Source organism: Emys orbicularis, chromosome 15 (assembly GCF_028017835.1).
Source record: "Emys orbicularis isolate rEmyOrb1 chromosome 15, rEmyOrb1.hap1, whole genome shotgun sequence".
Taxonomy (NCBI): Eukaryota; Metazoa; Chordata; order Testudines; family Emydidae; genus Emys; species Emys orbicularis.
Window position 1 is genome coordinate 3,215,978 of NC_088697.1, and position 27,730 is coordinate 3,243,707.

The 27,730-nt window shown below is 53.6% G+C and overlaps 1 protein-coding gene across 1 annotated transcript; it reads right to left on the reverse strand.

Moving 5' to 3' along the window:
* LOC135889191 (arachidonate 12-lipoxygenase, 12R-type-like) lies at nt 1–26,298 on the reverse strand. The gene is made up of 14 exons (XM_065417018.1): nt 26,152–26,298; nt 18,503–18,707; nt 18,046–18,130; nt 11,186–11,308; nt 9,917–10,020; nt 8,537–8,709; nt 8,053–8,196; nt 7,229–7,432; nt 6,606–6,692; nt 4,542–4,711; nt 2,439–2,560; nt 1,664–1,764; nt 967–1,137; nt 1–180 (listed from the first exon to the last, which is right to left on the reverse strand). The coding sequence occupies exons 1-14, from the start codon at nt 26,296–26,298 to the stop codon at nt 1–3; spliced, it is 2,016 nt and encodes a 671-aa protein (XP_065273090.1).
* Between the last annotated feature and the right edge of the window lie 1,432 nt (nt 26,299–27,730).

A 27,730-nucleotide genomic window follows, 5' to 3' on the forward strand; every position in this document is an offset into this window, starting at 1 on the left:
TCAGATGGACGTGCTGTTCTCAATTTGGTGGGGATCCAGGTAGCGGTAGGGGATGGGCAGGGATTTGTTCCTCTCTTGGATCTCCTGGGAGATCTGGGCCAGGCGCCCCTGGAAGGCTGCCATCAGCCGCTTGGGCTCCTCCTCCGTAAAGTGCTCATCGGGATACGTGCCCAGGGATCTCTGCAAGGGAATGGGAGAGCGGTGAGGGACAGCACGGAAGGGCTCCCTCGCCCAGCGCTGAGATGCTGCCACCTCTGGGGTGGGGCGGCTGGTTACACAGGGATCCCTCGCCTTGCGCTGAGATGCAGCCACCTCTGGGGCAGGGCGGCTGGTTATACAAGGATCCCTCACCCGATGCTGAGATGCGCCCACCTCTGGGGCAGGGCGGCTGGTTATACAAGGATCCCTCACCCGATGCTGAGATGCGCCCACCTCTGGGGCAGGGCAGCTGGTTACACAAGGATCCCTCATGTGCCCTAGAGTGCAGGGCAGCTGTTTAACAGCTCTGTTGCAAAACTGGGAGGAGTTCAGGCCAGGGAGGGAAGGAGAATCCTGCAGCCGGTTGAAACAACACAGTGGAATTTATGGGTGTTTGAATAGAATCCCCCAAAGTGCAGCTGGGCTGGGACACCTGGGTTCATGCCCCGGCTCAGGTGAAATGTCAGCGGGTCCTTTATTTCCTTTATTGTTACCACGGGGGGGGGGGGGGGAAGAACTCAGCTGAATGGCTCATTAAAGAGACACCCCCAGCCGCAGCACAGCGCCCCCTAGCGCCACTCTGGGGCCAGCCCTGCCAGCCAGGGGAGAGTGCCCCCTGCTGCCCCCGCCCCGCCCCGCCCCGCTCCCTGCCCCACAGCACCCCCTAGTGCCACCCTGGGCCCAGCCCTGCCTGCCAGGGGAGATCACCCCCTGCTGCCCCCGCCCCGCTCCCTGCCCCACAGTGCCCCATAGCTCCCGTGTCCTCACCGAGTCCCCCGGCTCGCAGCAGATGATCCAGAGGGTGAAGAGAATGGTGCTGGTGCTGTTGACTTCCGGGATGGTGTCCAGGTAGCTCTCCAGGGAGATGGTGCCCTTGGCCTGGGGCGGGGGGTTCCTCATGGTGGCCGGGAAGTTGGGCATCCAAGCTCCAAGCTCGTACTGCGGCCCAGAGAGACCCCCGCAGTCAGAGCAGCAGGGGACACCCCCCGAGCCCAGCCCAGCTGGGGATCCCCTCCTCACCCCACCCAGGGGGCACAAGCACAGGGAAGGTCTGGCTCAGCAAAGAGACCTGGGCACCCAGGGCTTGGTCAGAGTCTCACCCATGGGCAATGATTAGGAAAGTCAAGGCGGGGGTTGGGGGTGCTGAGTGTGGCAGTATGGGAGGGTCTTAGGGGGCTGGAGCAGGGTCCTACAGTGTCTGGGGTCTCACTGGGGTTGGGTGCTGGGTGGGGGATTGGCTGCTAGGGCAGGGTCCTGGGGATTGAGGTGTCAGTGGGGTGGGGGGCAGGGTGGGGGTGTCGGTGCCTGGACCCCAGGGCCCATGTGGGGGGAGCAGGGTGGGGGTGTCAGTGGCTGGACCCCAGGCTGCTGTGCAGGGCAGGGTGGGGGTGTCGGTGGTGGGACCCCAGGGCCCTGTGGGGGGCAGGGAATGGGGCCTCGAGCGCCCAGGCTGGCCTCTCCCTACCTGCCCGTTGTTGAGGGCGGCGTGCCGGGCCGAGCAGCAGTAGATCCACATGGTCAGGTACTTGATGAGCTCGGGGATGCTCTGAAGGGACGAGGGGAAGCCTGCGGGATGGAGAACAGGCGTCACTGACCCAGCCCGGCCCTGCCCTGCTCCATGGCCTTGGGCTGGGACCCCACAGCGCCAGGTTTGATGCTTCCCTCTGCCAGAGCCTCCCCCGGTGAGTTGCTGCCCTGCTCCGGGCCTCAGCTCCACCCCGCACCAGCTCCCCGCCCTGCCCGTTCCCACGGCGGGTCCGTTCCCAGTCACCCCATGGCCCCGTCCCACCACTGTGACCCAGGCCACCCTGTCCCTGCGGGGTCAGACACCTTGCTCCCCATCCGGGGGTCGTGATCCCTGCCTGCAGGGCCACTTGATATGAGCTGGGGTCTGCCCCGATTGACTCCAATGGAGAGACGCCCATTGACACCAGCTGGGATCTTGCCCCATTGACTCCAATGGCGAGACGCCCATGGACACCAGCTGGGATCTGGCCCCATTGACTCCAATGGCGAGACGCCCATGGACACCAGCTGGGATCTGGCCCCATTGACTCCAATGGAGAGACGCCCATTGACATCAGCTGGGGTCTGGCCCCATTGACTCCAATGGCGAGACGCCCACGGACACCAGCTGGGATCTGGCTGACAGACACGCAGTCCAGAGACGCCCCCCAGCCAGCCCCGCATGGAGCCCGGTGACCAGTGGCTGCAGAGCTCTGGGTTTACATGGCCCCTACCGGACTCCTCGTTCCCCAGGAAGCCTTCATGGAAGATCTCGTCTGCCCAGGCCTGCAGCTCGCAGTCGGCCAGGACGTGGGCGTCGCTGCGGTAATAGTGCCTGACGATGCCGGAGACGAAGCTGGAAAGAGCAGAGATGTGTCAGCCTGGATGGGTCGATGCAGGCCTCATCGCTCCCCAGTGCACCAGCGTCACTCAGCCAGCATCTGCAAACAGCCCAATGCTACCATGCACCCTTGCCGGTACCTAGTGTCCCCTCCACTTTGCCCTTTCCTAGCTGTGGGAGCATGGCCTGGTGGCTAAGCCGCTGGCCTGAACTCCAGGTGATCCTGGATCTCGTCTACAGCAGAGTTGAAGTTTTCATTTCAAATTGGACTTGCTCTTGTGGAAGTTAATACATTAAATAAGCGTCGCCACTGACACAAAATGTCTTGGCTTGACTGAAACCAAGTGTTTCCATTCACCCCCAACGAGACTTTTTCCCGGAATTTGGTTTTGGGCAAAATTCCCAAAAGTTTGACTTTTCCTCTCCATTTTTCTGTATTTACAAGTTTTCATTCATTTTTCCAAAGCCAACGAATCTACCACACAAAGTAAGTAACGGGGGTTCGGATAAAGGCAGGGAAGGGGATGACACATATCTATCTTCAGGGTCTACATTGATCATAGATCTCTAATAAATCAGCCCAAATTGCTTTGAATTTTTCGGGCATTCCCTTTCTCCGGAATGCCAGCCATTCGTTAGCTGTGTGATCAGCCAGATCACCAAGCCAGGCATCAATGTTTAATGAGGGTTGACTTTTCCATTGTGGTAGGATTAACTTTTTAGTGCCCAAAGCTGCCTGTTGGCACCACGCTACCTTGTTACCAGGGAACCTCCAGGTATCAGGAATAGAATCTGTGACACACTGTACCTCAAAATAGCTCCCTGTAAAACCCATATGCATCATTCATATATAGTTGTGATATTTCATACAAAGCATGCCATGTACGATATCATATGAAAGGTCATGATCTGCTGAAAGCCCTTGTTCTTTCCAAATATGGGTATCATTAGTGTGTATGAAGTTATGAGATTTTGCTGGGTGGTTGTTACTGAAATATGCTGTAAATTTGCTAGTGACATATAAAGAACTTCCACCCACCCCACCCAGGAGGGTGTTCACAGACCATTAATAAGCAGGGAAGTTGTAATCAAGGGATTTACAATTCAATGAGGGCTGCCCAAGCACCACACAATGGGGACTGCTCCCCTCTCTGACCCATTTGCACAAGACCCACCAGGGGGATTGCTCAACCCAGTGACTCAGCAAAGCCCATCAGGGCATGTCCGGGCAAGTGTCTTATAGGTACATGGACTGAGGGTATAAAATAAGGGACAGTGGCACCATTCCTTGGCCTCTCTCCTCCCTGACCTACGCTGGAAGCAACAAGAAAGCTGGGAAGACGAAAACTTTAACTGAGGAGACTGGTCCCAGGCTTCAGGGAGAAGCCTGTGTATGAAGAACTGTAAAATCCAGTGGGATGAGAAAATTGTTTGATCTAAATGCTGCCTAGGTAATAAGGTTTAAGATTCAGACAGTGCGCTTACCTTTTATTTTCTTTGGTAACTATCTCTAACCTCTTATGCCTACCACATATAATAACTAAAAAAACTATCTATCTTTCTGTAGCTAATAAACCTGTTTTATATTTTACCTAAAACAATTTGGTTTGGTTGAAGTGCTCAGGAAATCTCAGCTCAGGTACAAAGACTGGTGCATGTCCTCTCCACATTGAGGGAGGGACGGACTGGGTAATAAACTGAAACTGACCAGGCTTCTGACCAGGGCAAGATGGTATAGTTCTGGTGTGCAAGGCTGGCGAGAATTGGCTGGTGCCCTTCTCTGTGTGATTCACGAGTGGCTCAAGGAGCATTCATGCAATCTAGCGGGGGGGGGGGGTGTCTTTGAAAAAGTGCCTTTTGGGAATTACCATTTTTTTAAAACTAGAATTCTTTACGTGGCAGGAAAGCTGTGTTTCTAAGCAACTCTGAGCTGGTGGGAATTTTCCACATGCCATCTGCTTCCTCGCCACCCTCTGCCCCGGCTCCTGCTCCTTACCTCTCAATGGCCGACCAGATCTTCAACCCATCATCCCTGTAGTAGTAATTGCGAATGCAGTCAACCCCACGCTCTTGGATGTCATCAGGGAAGCAGAGGGAGGAATAGGTCAGGGAGGACATGCCCTTGGCCATCAGCACCTTGGTCCCCTCAAGCCCTGAGCCCATGGCCTGGGAAGGGACCAGAGACAGAGCCTTCAACCGCTGAGTCACCGGGCCAGGGGGTGGGTTAGAATGAAATACCGCCACAATCTATTTCAGCGCAACCCGATGACCGACAATACACCCCGTGACAAATGTGCCTCCCCGATGTTTCGCTTTGCGTTGTACCCCCAAAATGACCAATCACTCGCAACCCCAGATGTTTGTCCAACCAGTTCTTAGAAACCTCCAATGACGGAGATTCCAAAACCTTCTATGCTTGCTCCAGAGTTAACTATCTTTAGAGAGAGAAAGCTTTTCCAAATATCTAACCTAAATCTCCCTTGTTGCAGATTAAGCCCATTACTTCTTGTCCTGCCTTCAGCAGGACCAGAGAACATTTGATCATCATCCTCTTTGTAACATATTTGAAGACTATCAGGTCCCCCCCTCGGTCTTCTTCTCTCAGGACTAAATGTGCCCAGTTTTTTTTTTTAACCTGGCTTCATAGATCAGGGTTTCTAAGCCTATCATGTTTGTTGCTCTTTTCCGGACTCTCTCCAATTTGGTCACATCTTTCCTAAAGTGTGACGCACCCTCCCCCCCACCCCTGTTCCCCAGCTGAGGTCTCACCAGGGCCAGACAATTACCTCCCTGGTTTTACACATGACACTCCCGTTAATACAGCCTAGAATGATATTAGCCTTTTTCCCAACTGCGTCGCATTGTTGTCTTATATTCCATTTGGGACCCCACCACAACTCCCATATCCTTTTGAGCAGTACGACCCCCTGGCAGCCAGTTATGTCCCATTGTGCAGGTGGGCATTGGAGTTTTCCTTCCTCAGTGGCGCACTTTGCATTTGTCTCCTTTGAATTTCAGCTTGTTGATTTCAGCCCAATTTTCCGAGCTGTCGCAGTCGCTTTGAGTTCTAATCCTGCCTATTGAAGTGCTTGCAACCCATCCTGGCTTGGTGTCAGCCTCAGATTTTATCAGCAATCTCTCCACTCCGTTATCCGAGTCATTCATGACAATATTGAATAGTGCCGAACCAGGCCTGTCCTCTTGTGGGACCCCACTAGATTCCCTGTTTGACAGTGGACAATTGAGAACCCACTCTTGGCGTCTGGTCTTTCAACCACCCATAGTAATTCCATCCAGCCCAAATTTCCCTCGTTTGCACGTGGGATGTGTCAAAAGACTAAAATCAAGATATATCACATCTACTGCTTCTCCCCAGCCACTAGGCCAGCAACGCTGTCCAAGAAGGAAATTAGGTTGGTTTGGCATGATTTGTTCTTGACAAATCCATGCAGGCCATTCCTTCTAACCCTATGATCCTCTGGGTACATATTGATTGTTTAATAATTTGTTCCAGTATCTTCCAGTTAGACCGACTGGTTTGTAATTCCCTGGGTCCTCTTTGTTCTTCTTTTCAAAGACAGATGCCGTGTTTGCCCTTCTCCAGCCCGCTGGGACCTCACCCGTCCTCCAGGAGTTCTCGAAGTTAATTGCTAACAGTAATTGTTAGCTGCAAGCAGAGGCTGCGTCCGCAGAGCCATACGGTGCAAACACCGGGACTAACTGAGATGGAGGCTGGCCCGAAGGACCTGCTCTCCGGGAGGTTCCCGATGCAGTTTTCATGGCGAGACAATACGGGAAGAGAGCTTCGGGGTTCCAGGTGACCTCGGGCGACAGGTGCATTTTACTCCCAAGTACGTGGCTCTGGGATGGGAGTGGGGGCTGATGGGTTAGAGCAGGGGGGGCAGGGAGCCAGGACTCCAGGGTTCTCTCCCGGCTCTGGGAGGGGAGTGGGGGCTGGTGGGTTAGAGCTGGGGGAGCAGGGAGCCAGGACTCCTGGGTTCTCTCCCCAGCTCTGGGAGGAGAGTGGGGTCCAATGCCCCTGACCATGGCATCCTCTCACCCTTTCAATGATCCCTCCGCGTCTGAGTAGCAGGGTCCTGCCCACAACGTTGATGTGCAGCGTGTAGCGGGTGTGGGGCAGCAGCAGCTGGGGGGGAAGAGACACAGGAGTGGGTGAGGGCAAGCAACCACCCCCACCCCTGCATGTATCCGGGGGGGGGGCAAGGACCCGGCCCCTCTGATAAGCCAGCAACGGCTCCTTCTTCCCCATCATTCAGGAGGTGGGGGACGTGCTGGACCGCGATGGGTAGAACGCAGCCAGCGTGGGGGAAGCCCAGCCTGGCACACCGGGCACACACACCCTGCTGGGCAGATGCAGGCGGGGAGGGATAGCTCAGTGGTTTGAGCATTGGCCTGCTAAACCCAGGGTTGTGAGTTCAATCCTTGAGGAGGCCACTTAGGGATCGGGGGTAAAATCAGTACTTGGTCCTGCTAGTGAAGGCAGGGGGCTGGACTCGATGACCTTTCGAGGTCCCTTCCAGTTCTAGGAGATAGGATAGGTGCGGCTGGGCACAGGTGGGTGCCGGCAGCAGGGCCCGTCTGGCACGCTTCCCCTGCTGGGCTCTTCTCTCCCGCACATCTGAGCACAGCTGGCTCGGGGGGGTGGCCCGGCCCCTCTCTCACCTTGAAGAGCGGGTGGCACATGGGCAGCTGGCGCAGGGTGGCCAGGGCGAAGGCCTCGTCGATCAGGTGGGTGAGCAGCAGGTGGCTGACGGCCTCGTGCACCAGGAACTCGGCGTAGCGCACCCAGGTCTTGGCCAGGATCCAGTCCCACTCGGAGTCGCTGGGCAGGAAGATGGGGCTGGCGGGGCCTGGGCACTGGCTGAGCTGTGGGGGGAGAGACACAGGAGGGCTGGGGGGGGCGGGTTTGCACAGGCCGGGGTGGGGGGGGTGAATCCTGCTGCTTCCCCTGGGGAGCCGAGGGGCTGGGACCTGGCTGCCAGGATGAGGGGACATGACGGTGCAGCAAATCGAGTGGTAGAAAGAGGAGACACACACAGCTTGGGTGTGTGTATGCACACAGCTGGGCACACAGAGCTGGAGTGTGCATATACACACACAACTGGGGTGTGCATACCCTACCTCTAGCTCCTTACTCCTAACCTAACCCTTATCCCTAACCCGAATCTTTACCCTCACCCTAACCTTACCTGGCCCCGCTGTGGAAGGGACAGACAGTGCAGGCGCCTGCATCGGGATTCAGCTCCGGGGACAAAGGGCTGGAGTTCAGAGCCAGGTGCCAGTGAGTCTGCAGAGACCCACTCGCTGCCAGCGGAGATGGGGGTGGCCCAGAATAGTGTCTGTCAGGGGTGCTGGGAGCCAGGACTCCTGGGTTCTCTCCCTGGGCCAGTCCTTTAGACAGCAATGCCCAGCCCTGGGACTGTGTAGGGGTGGGGGCTGCATGGGGGTCCTGCTGGGAAGTGTGTGGGGGCGCCGGGGGCTGTTACCTGGATGGCCACGGGGATGAGCTCCCCGGAGGGCTGCAGGTGCAGCAGGCAGAGGGGCGCGGCGATGTACTGCTGGTAGCCGTTGATCGTGTTGGCCGGGACGCCCTCCAGGATTTTATAGTCAGCGAGGAAGATGTTCCCCTTCTGCAAGACACAGGGAGAGCAGAGCAGAGTGTGGGGGCTGGTGGGGGCCAGCGCATCCGGGGGTGCAAAGAGGGGACCCCAGGGCATGGGGGAACGCTGGAATGCCAGTGCTGTGAGCTTCCCCGCAGCAGTGCCCTCTCCCAGCGCCGTGAGCTTCCCCGCAGCAGTGCCCTGGGACTAGCCCCTGGAGTCGAGTGGCCAGTGTGAGCGTGGGCACTGGCTCTGGAGTTGGGCCAGCTGGACACCTCTGACCCGTGGCTGCTTGTGCCCGGAGCAACACTGGGGAGGAAGCCGGAGTGCAGCCAAGTACCCCCAGGGGTGTCCCTGGTGCCCCACTTACCTCCAGCTCGTCCTGCAGGCTGGTGCTCTCCCCCAGGGAGGAGGCCACCATGGCCGGTGTGACAGGGAAGTTGCAGGGGAGCTCCGTGCAGCGCCGGATCACCACCGGGTGGACCCCGTTCAGGAACTGGTACCCAAAGAACGTGTCCTCTCGCCAGTGCGCCCGCACGTACTCTGGGGGGACACGGGCAGGGCAGCCGCGGGGTTAATGTGCCCTGTCGGGACTCAGGGGAGCCGGGTTCAAGTCCTACCCTGGGTGCCTGGGGCAGCTTTCGGCAACTCTCGGGGCCACGGCCTCCCCCTGCTGGAGAACAGGGCTAACGGTCCAGCATGAGGGGGCCTGATCTCAGTGGGGGTCTGGGCAGCACCTGGCACAAGGCTGGGGGGGGTCCCTGATCGCAGTCGGGGGGGTGGTCTGGGCAGGTGTCATAACTATAAAGGGAAGGGTAACAGCTCTCCTGTGTACAGTACTATAAAATCCCTCCTGGCCAGAGACTCCAAAATCCTTTTACCTGTAAAGGGTTAAGAAGCTCGGTTAACCTGGCTGACACCTGACCCAAAGGACCAATAAGGGGACAAGATACTTTCAAATCTTGGGGGGGGGGGGGGAAAGGCTTTTGTTTTGTGCTCTTTGTTTAAGTTGTTGTTCACTCTTGGGACTGAGAGGGACCAGACATCAATCCAGGTTCTCCCCATCTTTCTAAACAAGTCTCTCATATTTCAAACTTGTAAGTAAAAAAGCCAGGCAAGGCGTCTTAGTTTTACTTTGTTTTCTCAACTTGTAAATGTACCTTTTACTAGAGTGTTTATCTTTGTTTGCTGTACTTTGAACCTGAGACTAGAGGGGGGTCCTCTGAGCTCTTTAAGTTTGATTACCCTGTAAAGTTATTTTCCATACGGATTTTACAGAGATGATTTTTACCTTTTTCTGTAATTAAAAGCCTTCTTTTTAAGAACCTGATTGATTTTTCCTTGTTTTTAGATCCAAGGGAGTTGGATCTGTATTCACCAGGAGTTGGTGAAAGGAAGGAGGGGGGAAGGGTCAATTTCTCTTTGTTTTAAGATCCAAGGGGTTTGGATCTGTATTCACCAGGGAATTGGTGAAAGGTTTCTCAAAGCTTCCCAGGGAAGGGAATGGTGGCAGCGGACCAGAACTAAGCTGGTAGTTAAGCTTAGAAGTCCTCATGCAGGCCCCCACACTTGTACCCTAAAGTTCAAAGTGGGGATACAGCCTTGACAGCAGGGCCTGGCACAAGCAGTGCTGGGGTCTCTAGCGGCTTGCGTCACACTTCCCAATCACCCTGCTCTGTGCGTGGGGGCTCTGGTGGGCCCAGGCGAGCTGGGCTCAGGGTGGGGGTGGGGGGGTGGGGGGGTCACCTACCTGTGATCGGGGTCTTGTTGAAACAGAAAACCTTATTGATGTCATCCAGCTTCGCCCAGGAGTTGGTGCAGCTCAGGAAACCCTTCAGCCGCAGCTCCACCTGCCTGGGGGGAGGGAGGGGCAGGGTGAGCGTGAGAGAGCCCCGAGGGGGGGCTTGGGAAGGGGATAGCCTTTCCTCCCCCCGAGAACCAGGCATAACAAATAGGGTTCCCCTTTTCTCCCCCCCAGAGACGCACTGGTGGCAAAGTGGAGCCACGCAAGGGGCAGCTGCCCCCTGTCGGAGTGATGAGCTCAGGCTCTCGGCAGACTCAGGCAGCAAGGCTGCGTTGGTTACACCTGGGTTTTCAAGCTCTTCTCCCCTACTACAAGGACTAGAGTGAGTAGTATGGGATGAGGGGGTGTATGGGGATGGATAGAAAGCCAGGTAGATTGATGGGTGGGGATGGAGAGAATGAGAGAGAGAGAGAGAGAGAGAGAATGGATGTGTATGGGAATAGATAGAGTTAGGTTAGAGAGTAGGGCTAGGGATAAGGGTTAGGTTTTAGAGCAGGGTTAGGGGTTAGTCCCTGGGGCTGGGCCTTGGGGGCTGGGCTGCACACACACATCCCTCCTGCACCGCAGGAAGGTGGATGACTTGGGGAAGGGTCAGAGTTAAGGTTACGGAAAGATGTCAGGCTACACGGTCGGGTTAGGGCTAGAGAAGGACTATAGGGCATAGGCAGAATGAGAGAAAGGGTATAGGATATGGGTTAGGGTAGGATTAGGGAAAGGAGAGAGTACAGGGTTAGGGTTAGGGCTAGGGTTTGGGTTTAGTCTCTGGGAATGACCTGGGCTGTGGGGGCCGGCAGTCACACATTGACCCCGTGCTCAAGGAAGGGGGAGGTCTTGATGAAGGGTTAGGGTTACTGTGTAGGGTTAGTGTATAGAGTTAGGGTTAGTGTATAGGGTTGTGTATAGGGTTATGATTAATGTATAGGCTTAGGGTTACTATATAGGGTTGTGTATAGGGGTAGGGTTACAGTGTAGGGCTGTGTATAGGTTATGGTTAGTGTACAGGGTTAGGGTTACAGTATAAGGTTGTGTATAGGGTTAGTGTATAGGGTTAGGGTTAGTGTATAGGGTTGTGTATAGGGCTAGGGTTAGTGTACAGTATTAGGGTTAGTGTATGTACAGGGTTGTGTACAGGGTTAGGGTTAGTGTACAGGGTTAGGGGTAGTTTCTAGGGGCAGGCGCTGGGAACAGGTCTGGCTGTGGGGAAGCACCACTCACGCGCTCGCCCCACGCAGCAGGAAGTTGGTGCTCTTGGTGAAGGAGTACATGCTGTTACAGTCCAGCTCAATGACGTTGTCCACTGCCAGACACCGGGGCAGTCCGGCGGCGTACTCCTTCCACCTGGGCAGGGAGAGATCGCAGGGGACGTTAGCCCTGGCCTGCCCCTGTGTCACGTTATTGACGTGAACTGTGACCGTATAGACCATTGTTGCAACCAAGATCCTTTAGTGGCCCCAAATGTTGTACAAAGGAGGTCAAATAAGGTGTCTATAAGGAGGTTATGGTTTACTGTGTGGCAAAGTACCTTCTTCTCCTCAGCAGGCTCAGTCCTTTTTAGCCTTGGAGACACAGGCTTGGGCAAGGCAAATCCTTGCAGGTAGCACAGGGTTTGGCTATTCCTTTTCTCAGTCAGCCCCTTGTGCTTGGTTAGCTTTCCTTCTGGGGACAGAGTGCGGCCTTCCTTGCGGGAAGGGTTCAGAACCTTGCTGCTCCTAGCTTACTGGCAGCTTCCCTGGTTCTCTCCCTCTCTCTCCTCCCCCTTCCACGCCGGGGAGGGTTTAAAAAGGTCCCAAGCAGTTGGAGCCAGCTGAACCTAATTAGTTCCCTGGTAACCCCTTGTCCAGCTGAACCTTATTTCCCCATGGTTCTCTCTCCTCAGTGGCTTGGGAGAGGCCTTTTTAACCCCCTGGGACTGATTACTACCCCCCCCCTTTGTAGCTTTTTGTCCTGGGTTTGCTACATATCCCCCCCCCCCCCCCCGCTCAACACTACGGGGTTGGGCTACTTGGGTCGGAAAGCAGTGCACTCTCGACAGGCCATCCGCATTGCTATGTTGGGTCCCAGACCTATGTCGTACTGTGAAGTGGAAGGGTTGAAGCGACAGGAACCATCTTGTTATTCTCGCATTTTTGTCCTTGTTTTGGTGCATCCACTGCACAGGGGCATGGTCCGTGACAAGGGTAAACCTCCGTCCAAGTAAATAGTAGCGGAGGTTCTCTATGGCCCATTTCACCGCCAGGCATTCCTTCTCCACCACGGCGTATTTCCGTTCCCTAGGTAGGAGCTTCCTACTAAGGAAGAGGACGGGGTGTTCATCATCTCCGACCATTTGGGAAAGCACCACTCCCAGCCCTACTTCAGAGGCGTCGGTTTGTAGGATAAACTCCTTCCCCCAGTCTGGGGCTACTAGTACGGGGTCTGTGCAGAGGGCCGTCCTCAGATCCACAAAAGCGCCCTCGGCTGCAGCAGACCATTTTACTATGTCAGGGCCCCGAGCTTTTGTTAGGTCCGTTAATGGGCATGCCCTGGTGGCGAAGTGGGGAATGAACCGCCTATAGTACCCCACTAGTCCCAGGAATGCTCTGACCTGTTTCTTCCGGAGTGGTCGGGGCCACTTCTGTATAGCTTCTAACTTGTTGAGCTGGGGCTTCACCACGCCCCTCCCCACTATATACCCAAGGTATTTGGCCTCAGCTAACCCGATTGAACATTTGGAGGGATTGGCAGTCAGCCCTGCCTTCCTCAGGGTGTCCAGGACCGCTTCCACCTTCTCCACGTGGGTCTCCCAGTCGGGGCTATATATGATGACATCATCGAGATAGGCTGCCGCGTACTTTCCATGGGGTCGCAACAGTTTGTCCATTAGCCATTGGAAAGTAGCGGGGGCCCCATGCAACCCAAAGGGGAGAACAGTGTACTGATATAGACCTTCTGGAGTTGCAAAGGCTGTCTTCTCCTTGTCGGCCTTGGCCAGGGGGATCTGCCAATAGCCCTTGGTAAGGTCAAGGGTAGACATAAACCGTGCCTTTCCCAATCTGTCAATCAGCTCATCTATCCTGGGTATAGGGTAGGCATCAAATTGGGACACCTCATTGAGTTTGCGGAAGTCATTGCAGAACCTCATACTGCCGTCCGGCTTAGGCACTAAAACCACGGGACTGGACCATTGGCTATGAGATTCTTCAATGACTCCTAAGGCCAGCATTTTCCTGACCTCCGTCCTAATCTCTTCTCTCTTGGCCTCTGGGATCTGGTATGGCTTAACGCTCACCTTCACTCCAGGCTCCATGAGGATGTGATGGTGAACCTCCGTAGTCCTGCCCGGCTTTTCGGAGAACACATCCTGGTTGCGTTTGATCAGGCTGATCACTTCTGATCATTGTTCCGGAGTCAACTCCGGGGATATCCCCACCAGGTCGGGCTGGTTGCTTTTAGGGGATGGCGCCCCCAGCGCAGCCACCGGAGCTTCTCTATCCTGCCAAGGTTTCAGCAGATTTATATGGTAGATCTGCTCCAGCTTCCGGCGGCCCGGCCGTCGGACCTTATAGTCGACTTCTCCTATCGCTTCTATTACCTCGTACGGCCCCTGCCACCTGGCCAGGAGCTTGCTCTCGGCCGTGGGTATGAGCTCCATCACCCGGTCCCCCACCTGGAACTTCTGGGTCGTTGCTCGGCGATCGTAGTTTGTCCGTTGTGCCCCTTGGGCCTTCTCCATGTGTTCGCGCACAAGGGGGGCGACTTGGGCTATTCTGTCTTTCATCTGCAACACATGTTCAACAACGTTTCTCCCAGGGTTCGGCTGTTCTTCCCAGTCTTCTTTAGCCAGGTCCAGTATGTCCCTGGGGTGGCGACCGTATAACAGCTCGAAGGGGGAGAATCCAGTGGAAGCCTGAGGAACCTCCCGTACGGCAAACAGCAAGTAAGGCAGCAGGGCGTCCCAGTCTTTCCCGTCACGACTAATCACTTTCAGTAACAGGTTCTTCAATGTCCTATTAAAGCGTTCGACCAGGCCATCGGTCCGGGGATGGTAGACCGATGTTCTAAGGGTCTGTATGTGGAGCATTGTACACAGGTCCTTCATCAGCTTAGACACAAAGGGGGTCCCTTGGTCCGTCAGGATCTCCTTAGGTATTCCTACTCTGGAAAAAATCTGAACTAGTTCTTTGGCTATGGTCTTGGACGTGGTATTCCGTAGGGGTATGGCCTCGGGGTACCGGGTGGCATAATCTAGTACTACCAGAATGTATTGATGGCCCCGGGCTGACTTTTCCAATGGCCCTACTATGTCCATAGCTATACGCTCAAATGGGACCTCAATAATTGGCAGAGGTACCAGAGGGGCCCTTAAGTGTGGTCGGGGCCCATGTATCTGGCATTCCGGACAGGATGTGCAATATCGTCGGACCGCTGCATAAACGCCAGGCCAAAAAAACCTCTGTAGAATTCGATCCAGGGTCTTATCTATCCCTAGATGGCCCCCAAACAGATGGCTGTGGGCCAGCTCCATTACGGCTCTTTGATGCTTCCGTGGGACCAAGAGTTGTAGTATGATTTGCTCTTGGACCCGGACTACTCTGTATAGCAGGTCATTCTTAATCATATAATATGGCCCCGCACCCTTAACTCTCCCCTCCACGGGTACCCCATTTACCTCGACTACTTCTTCGAGAATATTGTGGTATATGGGATCATTGGCCTGATCCTGACCAAAATTCCCGCGTGCGGTCCCCATTTGTCTAAACTCGGGGGGGGGTCTACCTCCGTCTCCCCCTCGGAGAAAGCCCCTGGGGAACCAGGTCCGGCGGTAGGGTTGTTGATCGCCGACCCAGTCCCACTGTCAGTCGAGCCCCTTCTTTCCCCTACAAGGGTAGACTTCTGGCACTGGGTCAGGACCCCCGTCCCCCTCCTTTTCTCCGCCCTCCGTTCCCTCCTAGTCTTCCTGGACTTCCCCGGCGGGGAGAACAAATCCTGGCTAAATTCATGGAAGGCCGGGGGAGGGTTAACGATCTGTACCACACCCTGGGTCCCAGGGTCATTATTTTCTTCCACCTCCTCCCCGGGGAGTAGGCTATCAAACCCCGGGAAGTCTCGTCCGATAAGGACAGGGTAGGGGAGTTTTGGAACTACTCCCACCGTCAACCTAGTGGGGTTTCCGAGAACTTCTATTTTTACGGGGATAGTTGGATAATAGTTGACATCCCCATGCACACAGGATATCCCCGAGCGTTTGGCCCGGGATAGTTGGTCTTGCCCGACCAGCTTCCCCGAGACTAACATGATTGCACTTCCCGAGTCTACTAAGGCTGTGGTCTTTATACCATTCATCTTAACTGGCCTAGTGTATCTATGAGGGACCATCGCAACCCCGACTAGACTTATTAGATCACATGGTCCCCCTATATCTCCCAGTTCGCATTGCATAGGCTCTCCTAGATTCGGGCATTGGGCAGCGATATGCCCCATTTCTCCACAGACATAACATCGGTACCCCGCTCGGGGCAGCCCCCTATTTTTCGGGCTGCTGGGCTTTATCTCTCGAGTCTTTCTCCCCCAGTCCTCAAGTCTCTCCGGGACCGCTGGCTGCTCTTCTGCCTCCTTCCTCCCCTCCATTGTCCGGCCTGGCGCTAGGGCAAACCGGGGCCTCGGTGCAGAGACTGGTCTCCGATTCTGGCGCCTTCCGTCCCCGGGGGTCCAAGAAAGTTCTTGGGCTGCTAAGTGTCTCTCTATGAGGGCAACTAGTTCATCATACGAGGAGGGATCATTTTGATGGACCCACCCTCGTACGCCTGGCGGCAACCCCCTCATGTACCTGTCCAACACCAGGATTTCCACCACCTTCTCCGGCCCATGGGTCTCAGGGCGGAGCCACTTCCGGGCGAGGTGGATCAAGTCAAATAGCTGGGACCTCGGCGCTTTGTCATCCTGGTACTTCCACTCGTGGAAGCGCTGGGCCCTTATGGCCGGCATCACCCCTGACCTCGCCAGGATTTCCGCCTTCAGCTGGGGGTAATCCATAGCTGCTTCTATGGTCATATCGAAATAGGCCTTCTGAGCCTCCCCACACAGAAATGGAGCCAGGAGGCCTGCCCACTGATCTTGGGGCCAAGCCTCCCGCAGTGCCGTCCTCTCGAATGCAAGGAGATATGCCTCTATATCGTCATCCGTTGTCATCTTCTGTAAATAGTTGCTTGCGCGTAGCGGCCGGGTCCCCTGGGGCCCGTGCGTCAGCGTGGTCAGGGCTTTCAACTGGTTCACTACTTCATTCAGGTGGCTCGATCTTGGACCGCCTGGTTCACCAGCAATTGGTTTGTCTCCTGTTGGACACGCACTGACTCTTGCTGGGCTGTCATCTGTACTCTGGTAGCCTCTTGTTGGGCCGCAGTGGCCTGAATCAACGCCTTCACTACGTCCTCCATATTTTTATTTATTTATTTATTTATTTTTTTGTGATTTACCTTGCCCTGAGATGGCTTGCCACAGCGCCTCACTATTATCCCACCCCTGACACCACGTGTGGCAAAGTACCTTCTCCTCAGCAGGCTCAGTCCTTTTTAGCCTTGGAGACACAGGCTTGGGCAAGGCAAAACCTTGCAGGTAGCACAGGGTTTGGCTATTCCTTCCCTCAGTCAGCCCCTTGTGCTTGGTTAGCTTTCCTTCTAGGGACAGAGTGCAGCCTTCCTTGCGGGAAGGGTTCAGAGCCTTGCTGCTCCTAGCTTACTGGCAGCTTCCCTGGTTCTCTCCCTCTCTCCCCCCCCCCCTTCCACGCCGGGGAGGGTTTAAAAAGGTCCCAAGCAGTTGGAGCCAGCTGAACCTAATTAGTTCCCTGGTAACCCCTTGTCCAGCTGAACCTTATTTCCCCATGGTTCTCTCTCCTCAGTGGCTTGGGAGAGGCCTTTTTAACCCCCTGGGACTGATTACTACCCCCCCCCCCTTTGTAGCTGTTTGTCCTGGGTTTGCTACAACTGGTTATGATTATGCTATCTGTATGCAAGTATCATTTGTGTATTTAAAGTTATAAGTATTGGCTCTATACTGTCTGTAGTTCAAACTTGTGCTGTGCTTCTGGGTGACACCCCAGACAACTTGGCATCAGCACTGCCTAACCTGCTTGATGGCCCATTAAGGACCATCAGCTGTACAACTGACCCATTGAGAGAAGGCAGATACGCCTTGTGACTCTGCAAGGCATGCAGGGACCTGCCTACGGAGAGAACTCGGAGGTTATTCCAAGCCATGTGCTGGGCAGCTTGTGTTTGGAACAACGAAAGCAGAGGCCACATGGCAAGAGAGACTATAACAGGCTGCTGCATCTCCTTCATCTTGTCTTCAATCCTGCTTCTTACTTCTGGAGGAACCTTGCTACCAACTGAAGCTCTGAACAAAGGACTGAATGACCCATCCCAGCTGTGGATGGACTCCAGAGACTTGATTTGAACCTGCAGCTTATTTCATCACTGCTACAAGCCTGAACCAAGAACTCTGCCATTAGTGTATGTAATTGATTCCATTTAACCACTTCTAGCTCTCATCTCTATTTCTTTTATGAATAAACCTTTGGATTTTAGATTCTAAAGGATTGGCAACACCATGATTTGTGGGTAAGATTTTACTTGTATATTGAGCTGGGTCTGGGGCTTGGTCCTTTGGGATCAGGAGAACCTTTTTTCTTTTACTGGGGTCTTGGTTTTCATAACCATTTGTCCCCATAACGAGTAGCACTGGTGGGGATACTGGGAAACTGGAGTGTCTAAGGGAATTGCTTGTGTGACTTGTGGTTAGCCAGTGGGGTGAGACCGAAGTCTTCTCAGTTTGGTTGGTTTGGTTTGCCTTGGTGTGCAAAGGAACCCCAGCCTTGGGCTGTGACTGCCCTGCTCTAAGCAATTTGTGCTGAATTGATACTCTCAATTGTGTCCCGCCAGAGGCAGCATCGATACACCCTGCCCCGGCAAACCCAGCCACCCTCAGCCACAGTCCTGGGCCTACCTGTCCTGCAGTTCCTATCGCCCCCTCCATCCCCAGGACCCCGCGCAGGCCTGAGCCCCGGGGAGCTCCCCCAACCCCCACAGGGTCTCACTCACCCATAGCACTCGCGTCGGTGCGTCAGCTCAGCCTGCCGCTGCTCCAGCAGCAACGGGGAATCGGCATCGTCACAAACCGTCTGGCCTGGGGGAGAGGAGAGAACGTGAGAGACAGAGAGAGAGAGAGGGGTGTGTATGGGATAGATAGATAGATAGATAGATTAGATAGCGGGTGTGTATGGGGATGGATAGACAGACAGGGGTGTAGACGGGGATGGGTGGATGGGGACTGATAGAGGGGTGTGTACGGGGATGGATAGACAGAGGGGGGTGGATGGGGACAATTAGACAGGGGTGTATATGGGGATGGACAGACAGAGGGGGGTGTACGGGGATGGACAGACAGAGGGGGGTGTACGGGGATGGACAGACAGAGGGGGGTGTACGGGGACAGCTAGCTCGCTATGACCCCAAGCAGCACCAGGCCAACTCCCATGTCCTGCTCGCAGCCCCCTACCTTTGCCCTCCCGCAGCTCCAGGGTGCGGTAGCCCTCAATCCACTGGTAGCAGGGGAAGCGGTAGTGCTGGCCGTGGGGGGAGACGACGTCCACGAAGCTGCAGTACCAGTTGTCGGTGGGGTAGAAGGAGTAGGGCTCCTTGTGGAGCCGCACCAGGACGATGTCCCCCAGCCAGCGCCGGCTGCACAGCTGGAACTCCTCCACCTGCAATGGGGGGGGGACCGGAGTGTGAGGGTGTGACTCAGGGATTAATCCAGCAACTCAGGGGTGAACCGTCAGCATCTGTCTCCCCCCCCAAATAAAATACCTGTTGGCCTCCTGTGCCCCCATTGTGTGGAAGTCTCCAAGGAAACACAGATCGGCCAAGTCACTGTTGCAACTACTGTTCTACTCAGCACCCGCCTTTCATTACCCTGGAGGTAGAGGCCAAGGTTTACCGGTTTGGCTACATCTTGAGGTACCTCAGCATAGCCGAGCAGTGTATAGGAGAAGGGCACAATCTCTTTAAAGCCTTTGTGAGCCCTCTAGCGGTGCCCACCATGTTTTAGGTGCTGCCAGAAATGGGTCAGAGCAGCCGTGTGCATCTAAGCTTGGCCTCAGTTAAAGCGCAGGCTGAGGTCCTGCCCCTCACCCATCCAGCCCTCTACCGTGGGCTCAGTCCGCCCCATCCATGCCTTGTGGTTTAATGAGAGGGGCACCCTGTGTGACGTTGCGCTCCATACGTTTTATAAAAATATGCTTATAAGTGTGGATATGATGTAACTGGAATATGCTTTATGCAAAAGGTCTCTTGTAGGGTATCATTACAAAGCTTATAATCTACTGTGTGGTCATCCTATTTGTATGAATGTATCACTCTTGTATCTGAAACTAGGAATATGAAATATAACTCTGAGGTCCTATTGTAATTATGCAAAGTGTGGGCCATTATCGGTGGTTTGGAATCTTGATGGCTCCCGTTAATCAGGACAATTGGTTGTAAATGGCTCTGTTTACTTGTAAGCTTCCTGTATACGTGTATGCCAGCAAGTGGGTAATGAAGTCTGACAGTGACATGTGATCATGTCACCTGAACTGGAATCCATATTAAACCTGGTGCTTTTCCATTTAGAAGGAGGGGTGGAGACCCAGAGAGACAAAGGATTCCTGCCTTGGGCCAAAGCTATAAAAGGGGGTGGAAGAGAACAAAGGAGGCTGCCAGTCATGAGAAATCCTCCAGTTACCACCTGAGCTGTAACTAACAAGGGCTGTACCAGGGGAAAAGATTGTACCAGGGGAAAGGATTGGGCCCAGACTAGGAAGGAGTCTAGTCTGTGAAAGAAGCTTATTGGAACATCTCCGAGGGTGAGATTTACCTGTATTCAGTTTCTTGATGTATTAGGCTTAGACTTGTTTTTTTGTTTTATTTTGCTTGGTAACTTACTTTGTTCTGTCTGTTATTACTTGGAACCACTTAAATCCTCCTTCTTATACTTAATAAAATCACTTTTGTTTATTAACTAACCCAGAGTAAGTAAGTAATACCTGGGGGAGCAAACAGCTGTGCATATCTCTCTATCAGTGTTACAGAGGGCGGACAATTTATGAGTTTACCCTGCATAAGCTTTATACAGAGTAAAACGGATTTATTTGGGATTTGGACCCCATTGGGAGCTGGGTGTCTGGGTGCTGGAGACAGGAGCACTTGCTGAGTTGTTTTCAGTTAAGTCTGCAGCTTTGGGGGACGTGGTTCAGACCTGGGTCTGTGTTTGCCCCAGGCTAGCGTGTCTGGCTCAACAAGGCAGGGTTCTGGAGTCCCAAGCTGGCAGGGAAAACAGGCTCAGAGGTAGTTTCAGCACGTCAGGTGACAGTCCCAAGGGGGTCTCTGTGACTGAACCCGTCACACCCCACTCCCCAGGGCCCCGCCAGGGCCCCAGTATTGAACCCCGGCCTGCCAGGCCCCCGATGGGCTGGGCTGGCCACGCTCTCTGTGGGTATCCGGACTATATAAAGACCCCAAGAGCCAGAGGAAGCTGGCTGAGCAACAGACCGATGCCTGTTGCCTCGCTCAGCCCTGCCCCATGGCTTTGCCCGGCCCTGTCCCACTGCCTCACCTGATCTCCAACCAACCCGCTGACCCGGCCCCATGCACCAGATCTTCCGGCCCTCCATGAAAACTCCAAGCATTGCCCCAGATATCTCCGATACTGATCGACCTCCCGGCTATCCAATCCCTTGAGTCTTGCTCTAGGCCCCCCCCCTTAGCCTGCCCTGTCCCCCAGGCATTACGGTCTCTGCGAACTGTTCCCTTGTGATCTCCAGCCCGTGATGCTGGCTACTCACCAAAACACCAGGCCTGCCATCCCAAAGGAGCAGCAGCTCGGGGCTGGCATGGCACTTAACGCTGCTGCAGTGAGCTCTAGTGCTAGCGTAAGGGAGACAGAGTTCGTTTTCTGAGTAGATGCAGAACGTGAGTCCGGGTGTTGGCCTCTAGGGCCTACCGTGAAACATATCAATGGCAGTTTGGTAGCTTCTCTTCTGTCTCTTTAGAGACCAGGCTGTGACTCCACAAAGGAATACAGCAACTTCTGCACTTGGATGGGTCCAATGGGCCCATCCAGCCCAATATACCGTCTCCCACTGCGTTGCAAAAAGCCGCTCAGTTTGAGTAAGACAACCCACAGAAACATTTTGCAATAACCTTCCCATGAGTAAGGCGTCTCCCTCTCTTAAGGCACTTGGGAACTGGCTGGGGACCAGGAACCGCAGGGCAGACAACCCTTGTTTATTGCAGCAGATGGAAATCTGGATGATATTACAATGATTTAATCCCTCTGCTCAGCCCTGCTAAGGTCTTCCAATTAGTAGCAGTGAATCCTGGGGTGAATGTAAAGCCCTTTAATCCGATTACATGTTTGCTGCTTTTGCTGAATGTCCTGTTATTTATTTTTCAATTATTATTATTATTATTATTAATATAAAAAGGTCACATTTTCCAGATTTTTTCTGCCCCGCAAACAGAAAAAATTCAGTTAAAAAAAACAACAACCAAAAACCCTAGAGTCTCACAGATTCACATGACTCCAGGTGCTTGGGGCTTTAAGATATATCCCAAAGATCACATGATGTGCAAAAAAGTCAGGCGAGTTAGCAATGCTGTAGAAATGCCAGCACTGTTAACTATTTCAGTGCCATGTGCAAGTATTCACACACCATCAGTGTATAGGCTTGTTTGTCAGCCTGAGATTGAATTTGGGGTGTGACTTTTTCATATGCTTAGATCTTATACTAATATGTGTAAACAAAAGACAAAGACTAGGGGCATGCACAGCAGGTATATTTGGGCCTGCTAAGGAGGAGGAAGGGGGAATAGGGAAGGGGGACACAGGCCGGGCTCTGCAGCGTCAGAGCAGGGTACGGGGGACAGTGGGGAACAGACACTGCTGGCGTGTAGAGCGATGGATATGCCTACTTGGAACTAACCTTGATAAACATCGCCTGCACTTCGGACGGCTGGCCGCCTGCTTTCTGTCCACATGACGAGAATCCTCTACATGCTCCCATCGGGACTAGGGTGCATGACTGGATCTGTGGAACTCATTGCTGTGTGCAATCGAACCAGTGCACACTACCCGGTTCCATACCAAGTGCTCAAGCCAGTGTGGACAATACCCCATTTGCCTGTGACTATCCAGTGGACTCATAAACATGGACAACAGCACGCGAAACCTGCAGGAGCAGCTCGCTGCCACTGCCAACAACGGGACAGATTTAAAATATACACTCCAGAATGGTGTTAAAAGACCTTGACCCTGTCAAAGGAGGAGAAGCAATTCTGGTGGTGGCCCAGATGTTGGACTATATTACAATGATCAGGGCTCCAGATGTTACTGTGGATTATTATGGCTATTGGCCTGTTGTTAAGTATGCTAATTTTGCAATGTCTACTGTGGTGTTTAAGGGGGGCACAGACCCACAAGGTACAACCACTAAATGTCATGGAAGAGCCCTACACCACAGTGTGACAGATAACCCGGACCCAACCTCTCAGGCACACCATTATGGGGCGTCTGGCACACTCATTGGAATATGGATATCCATACGAGGGAAGGTGCAGCGCATAGGGGAAAGTGGGGCAAATAGAGCATCAAGACATTCCACCTTGATGCCTGGCCCTATCAGGAAATGTGTCGCCATATAGCATAGCGGAATTCGACGTATCTGATCCGACTTACCCAGCTGTGAGGACGGCGGCAAATCGACCGCCACGGCTCCCCCATCGACGGCGCTTACTCCTACCTGGGCTGGTGTAGTACGCGCGTCGATTCAGGATCGATTATTGCATCCCGACGAGACGCGATATATCGATCCCCGAGAGTTCGATTTCTACCCGCCGATCCGGGCGGGTAGTGAAAGCCAGCCCTAAGACTCCAATCCCTCGTTCCTCCCAGCCTGACTCACAGGAAGGCCTGCAAGCAAACAGAGCCATCTTCAGACAATTGTCCTGGTTGATGGGAGCCATCAAGATTCCAAACCACCATTAATTGCCCACACTTTGCATAATTACAATAGGCCCTCAGAGTTATTTTTCATATTTCTAGTTTCAGATACAAGAGTGATACATTTATACAAATAGGATGATCACACTCAGTAGATTATAAGCTTTGTATTGATACCTTACAAGAGACCTTTTTCATGAAGCATATTCCAGTTACATTATATTCACTCATTAGCATATATTTATAAAATCATATAGAGTACAACATCACACCCGCCCCTCCCCCTCCCCCTCCCTGCCACCGAACAGCTGATCACCTGTGCCAGGGAGAGGGGGGGGAGAGGAGGGAGCTGCAGCACGCTGGCCTTGGGGGAAGGAGGCGGAGAAGAGGTGGGGGCAGGGCCTTGGGGGAAGGGGGTGAAATCAGGGCATACCCCCTCCAGCCCTCTGCCATGAGCCGCTCAGGGCAGGGGGCTGGGAGCATCCCCACGACCCCAGCTCACATCCCCAGCCCTCTGCCCTGACCCCTGAACCTCCCCATGCCCTGACTCCTGTACCCCTCCACATCCCCACCCTGAGCACCAAACAGGAGCTCCTGCACCCCCTCCCCACATTCCCACCTGCACCCCTCACACCAAATGGGAGCTGCCCCGGGTAAGCGCTCCACACCCCTACCTCCTGCCCCAACCCTGAGCCCCCTCCCTCACCCTAGCTCCTGGTCAGACCCTGCACCCCAACCCTCAGCCTGCTCCTGCACCCTAACTCCCTCCCAGCCCCTGCACCCCCAGCCCCGTGCTCAGTGCACCCCCAACCTCAGCTCGGTGCAGAGAGAGACAAAGAGAATGGGCCAGAACCAGGGAGAAGGTAGGTACCCACACTATGTGGGCAGGGGGGAGCCTGTTTATCCCCTCCCCAGCCCTGCTTTGTGGTTGAGGGGAGAGGCATATGACACACTAAAAGCCAGAGAAGAGGCTAGCCTTGCCCAAGACACAACCTCACTCCTTACACCTCTGTAGTGGTGCAGATAGCCTACTCCAGCCGGGGGTGGGACAGAAGCAGCCAGAGAGGCTGTGGAAACATTCAGCTAATTAGGGTGAGACTTGTTAGGAGCCAGATGGGAGACAGCTGCTGGGACAGAGCAGATATAAGGAGCGGCCCAGCAGAGCCAAGGGGAGTCTCTCCTCGACAAGCCAGGGAGGAGGACTGGCTCCCAGGGATAGCACCGGAGATAGAGCAGTGCTGGGCAGGCTCAGGGGAGCGGAGGGGGAGCTCTGGCCTGTTACCTGCTAGGCTGGGCAGGGAGGCTGTTGCTAGAGGGTCCCTGGGTCAGGACCCAGAGTAGCAGGCGGGTCTGGCCCCCCCCCTCCCCTGCACTGCACCTGGCCACGGAGGAGCAGGGCCAATACAGATGGCAACTTGCCCCTGCAGTAAGGGGCCAGACTTTGGGTTGTGGTTGGCCCCTGCTGTGGGTGCAAGCCACAGGACTGCCGTGACCCCCGGAAGGGGGGTGAGGAAGAAGTAGTGGGCACTGCCGGAAGGCAGCGTCCTGAAGAGAATCCCACCGAGCGGGGGAGCAACGTGGGTCTGAAATAGCAGAGTAGGGTAGACAACGGGCAGGGCACCCCCTGCAGAGGGCGTGCCGGAGCTGGACTGAGCTAATCCTTGGAGCAACCAGCAGGAGGCACCACGGTGGTGAGTTGTGCTCCATTACACCCTCCCGTAGGGTACAAAAGTGGTGGGACGAAGACCCCAGACCCACGCCCCTCCAAAACGGAACATGACCATAAGCTGTAAGGGGTGGGACCAGGGGTGTGCACAGCTGGTATATTTGGGGCTGCTAAGGGGGGGGGATGGGAAACAGGGACACAGGCTGGGCTCTGTAGCATCAGAGCTGGGAACAGAGCCCTGGGAAATAGACTCTGCTGGCGTGTAGAGCGATGGATGTTTGTTTGGAACTAACCCCAATAAACATCACGTTGCCTGCACTTTGGACTTCTGGACCTCTGCTTTCTGTCCGTGTGGCAAGAACCAGGGGAGGGGGTGAAGGGAAAGCCCCCTAACACACACCATCCCTCAGCGTCCCTCCGAAACCATTATGAGTTTGGTTTACAAATCTTGAGATTAAAGCAGTAACCCACGCACTTTGTGTTTTTGAGGCATTTCTACAGCTAGTCTATTTTAGGTACTTATCTGGCACCCACCACTGCTGTCTTGAGGCACCTTGAATCTTTAACACATTTACCCTCACTTCACTTTTGTGAAGTAGTACAGTGCTGTTATCCCCATTATATAAAGGGGAAACTGAGTCACAGGCTTTCACACAGTGAGACTGCAGTAGCACAGGGAATAGAACCAGGATCTATCATAGCCCTGGCAATGACTCTAACCACTGGACCATCCTCCCCACGTAATATAATGAGGACATAGAATGGATTTTTCAGTTCTGGCAATTCCAACAAAGTGGGGGGGGGGGGGAATTCACTTCTGGTCAAACCGAAAAAATGAAATTTTTGGCGAATCAGAAAGTCAGGGGACATCATTTCGGTTTGAACAAAATATTTCATTCGACCTGAAACAAAATGTTTTGTTTTGATCTCAAGCAATTTTTTAACGTTTTAAACAAAATGAAACATAAAAGAAATGCTCTTTGCCTAGAAAAATTGAACACTTTCATTTTGAAAATGAGAAGACTGAAACTTTCTGATTTTTTTGTGTTTTGGAACTCAAACAGTTCAGTGGAATCAGTGCAAAATTGTGAAAGTTAGTGCCAAATAGCCATTTTTCACCATTTAAAAAAAAAATTACAAGTTGAAAATTTGCACCCCTTTCTCCTCCTCTGGCATAAGCAATAAACATTTTCACAATAAAATCTGCCAATCTTCTGTCATAATCACGTGACTCTAGGCACTGGAGATTTAAGAAAAACACACCAACTATTTGGAGATCTTTTAAGCTGCACTTAGTTCAGATTTTCTAAGCAACCACAAGGACTAGACACTTCAATATTTTTTTTCAAATGAACGCAGTCGCCCAATGTAACCCCATGACTCCAGAAGCTGGGGATTGAAGATCAAAAAGCCCCAAGTCACGAGTGTTGGCAACCCTCCCCCCCCCCACTTTCTACTGGGAGGTTCTGTCCACAGAGCCTGGCCCCGTTCTACTAGCACTCACTGCCCCAGGGTTGAAGTCCTTCCCGCAGTTGTCAAAGGGCTTCTTGTCGCTCTCCTCGTGGGTCCCCACCAGGGTGATGGAGATAGAGCTGAATGTCCCGGCTAACAGGAAGTTCCCGGTGGCGACACGGACTTTGTAGGTGCCCATCGTAGTTGATGAGGCAGGGAGGAGTGTATCTGGCGGGATCCCTTCTCTGGCTGGCTGTCCTTGCCGGAGATCGGGTGTTATCACCCAGTCCTGCCCCGCTGCTGGTTTTTATATTGCCCTCATTAAGCAACTGGTGATGTGAGGGGTGAGTTCTTCCATGGATCAGCACTGGGGGTTGGACACAGGCAAAGGGCGGTGAGGTTGACTTGGCTAATTTTCATTTCCAGTGAATGCTTAAGGAGGCCTCCACCCGCTGCCCACACATAAAACAAAGTAGTGACAGCCCAGGGACTCTCAGGGGGCCCCTAAAGTGGAGAAATCCCATGACACAATTTTGGGGGGCACATTATGGGTTCTTCTTGCTGCTTCACAAAATTCAGCAGGTGATCGCGGGGCTTTTTATAGGAGAGCTGGTAGCAGGGGATGATTTTCAGGCAGTCGACCTGTAGTCCATAGAGAGATACCAGCAGAAGGCTCTGGAGTAGGGAGAAGGAAGAACTCAAAAAAGATATATTGGAATTGAAAAAAGTACAGAAAAGGGCAACCAAAATGATGAGGGGTATGGAACGGCTTCCGTATGAGGAGACATTAATGAGACTGGGACTTTTCAGCTTGGAAAAGAGACGACTAAGGGGGGATATGATAGAGGTGTATAAAATCATGGCTGGTGTGAAGAAAGTAAATAAGGAAGTGTTACTTACTCCTTCTCACAACACAAGAACTAGGGGTCACCAAATGAAATGAATAGGCAACCGGTTTAAAACAAACAAAAGGAAGTATTTCTTCACACAATGCACAGTCAACCTGTCAAATTCCTTGCCAGATGTTGTGAAGGACAATAGCGAGGAAGATTTATTTTAGATATTCAGAAAAGCTTTCTAACACTAACAATTAAGCTCTGGAATATCTGGTTGGTCCTGCTTTGAGCAGGGGGTTGGACTAGATCAGGGGTTGGCAACCTCTGAGAAGTGGTGTGCCAAGTCTTCATTAATTTAAGGTTTCGCGTGCCAGTAAAAGGTTTCGCTTGCCAGACCGGCAGCACGGGCAGCAGACAGAACCCTGTCTGGAAGCAGCGTGCCACTAAAAATCAGCCCATGTGCCACCTTTGGCAAGCATGCTGCAGGTTGCCAACCCCTGGACTAGATGATCTCCTGAGGTCTCTTCTAACCCTAATCTTCTATGATTCTAGGTGGCCAAGAAATGTTGTGGAATCCGCGTCACTGGAGGGTTTTAAGAAGAGGTTGGACAAATACTGGTCAGGGAAGGTCCAGGTTTACTTGGTCCTGCCACTCTACCATTTCTATGATTTTGATGCTTGCGTTTGATGCCAAATGTCATGGGTTCAAATCCCCTACGCGGCCGTGAAAGGGGCAGCAAAAATGGCTATTCCTTCCCGTGAAATCCCATGCCCTGCGATAGGAGGGCAGACTAG

Bases quoted from the DNA above. Each gene is read 5' to 3' on its own strand.
- LOC135889191 (XM_065417018.1), bottom strand. From the start codon at position 26,298: ATGGGCACCTACAAAGTCCGTGTCGCCACCGGGAACTTCCTGTTAGCC. The intron at 8,710-9,916 runs GTAGGTGACCCC...GTGTCCCCCCAG, and splicing joins CAACAAGACCCCGATCACAG to AGTACGTGCGGGCGCACTGG. The intron at 1,138-1,663 runs GTAGGGAGAGGC...TCTGGGCCGCAG, and splicing joins CCGCCCTCAACAACGGGCAG to TACGAGCTTGGAGCTTGGAT.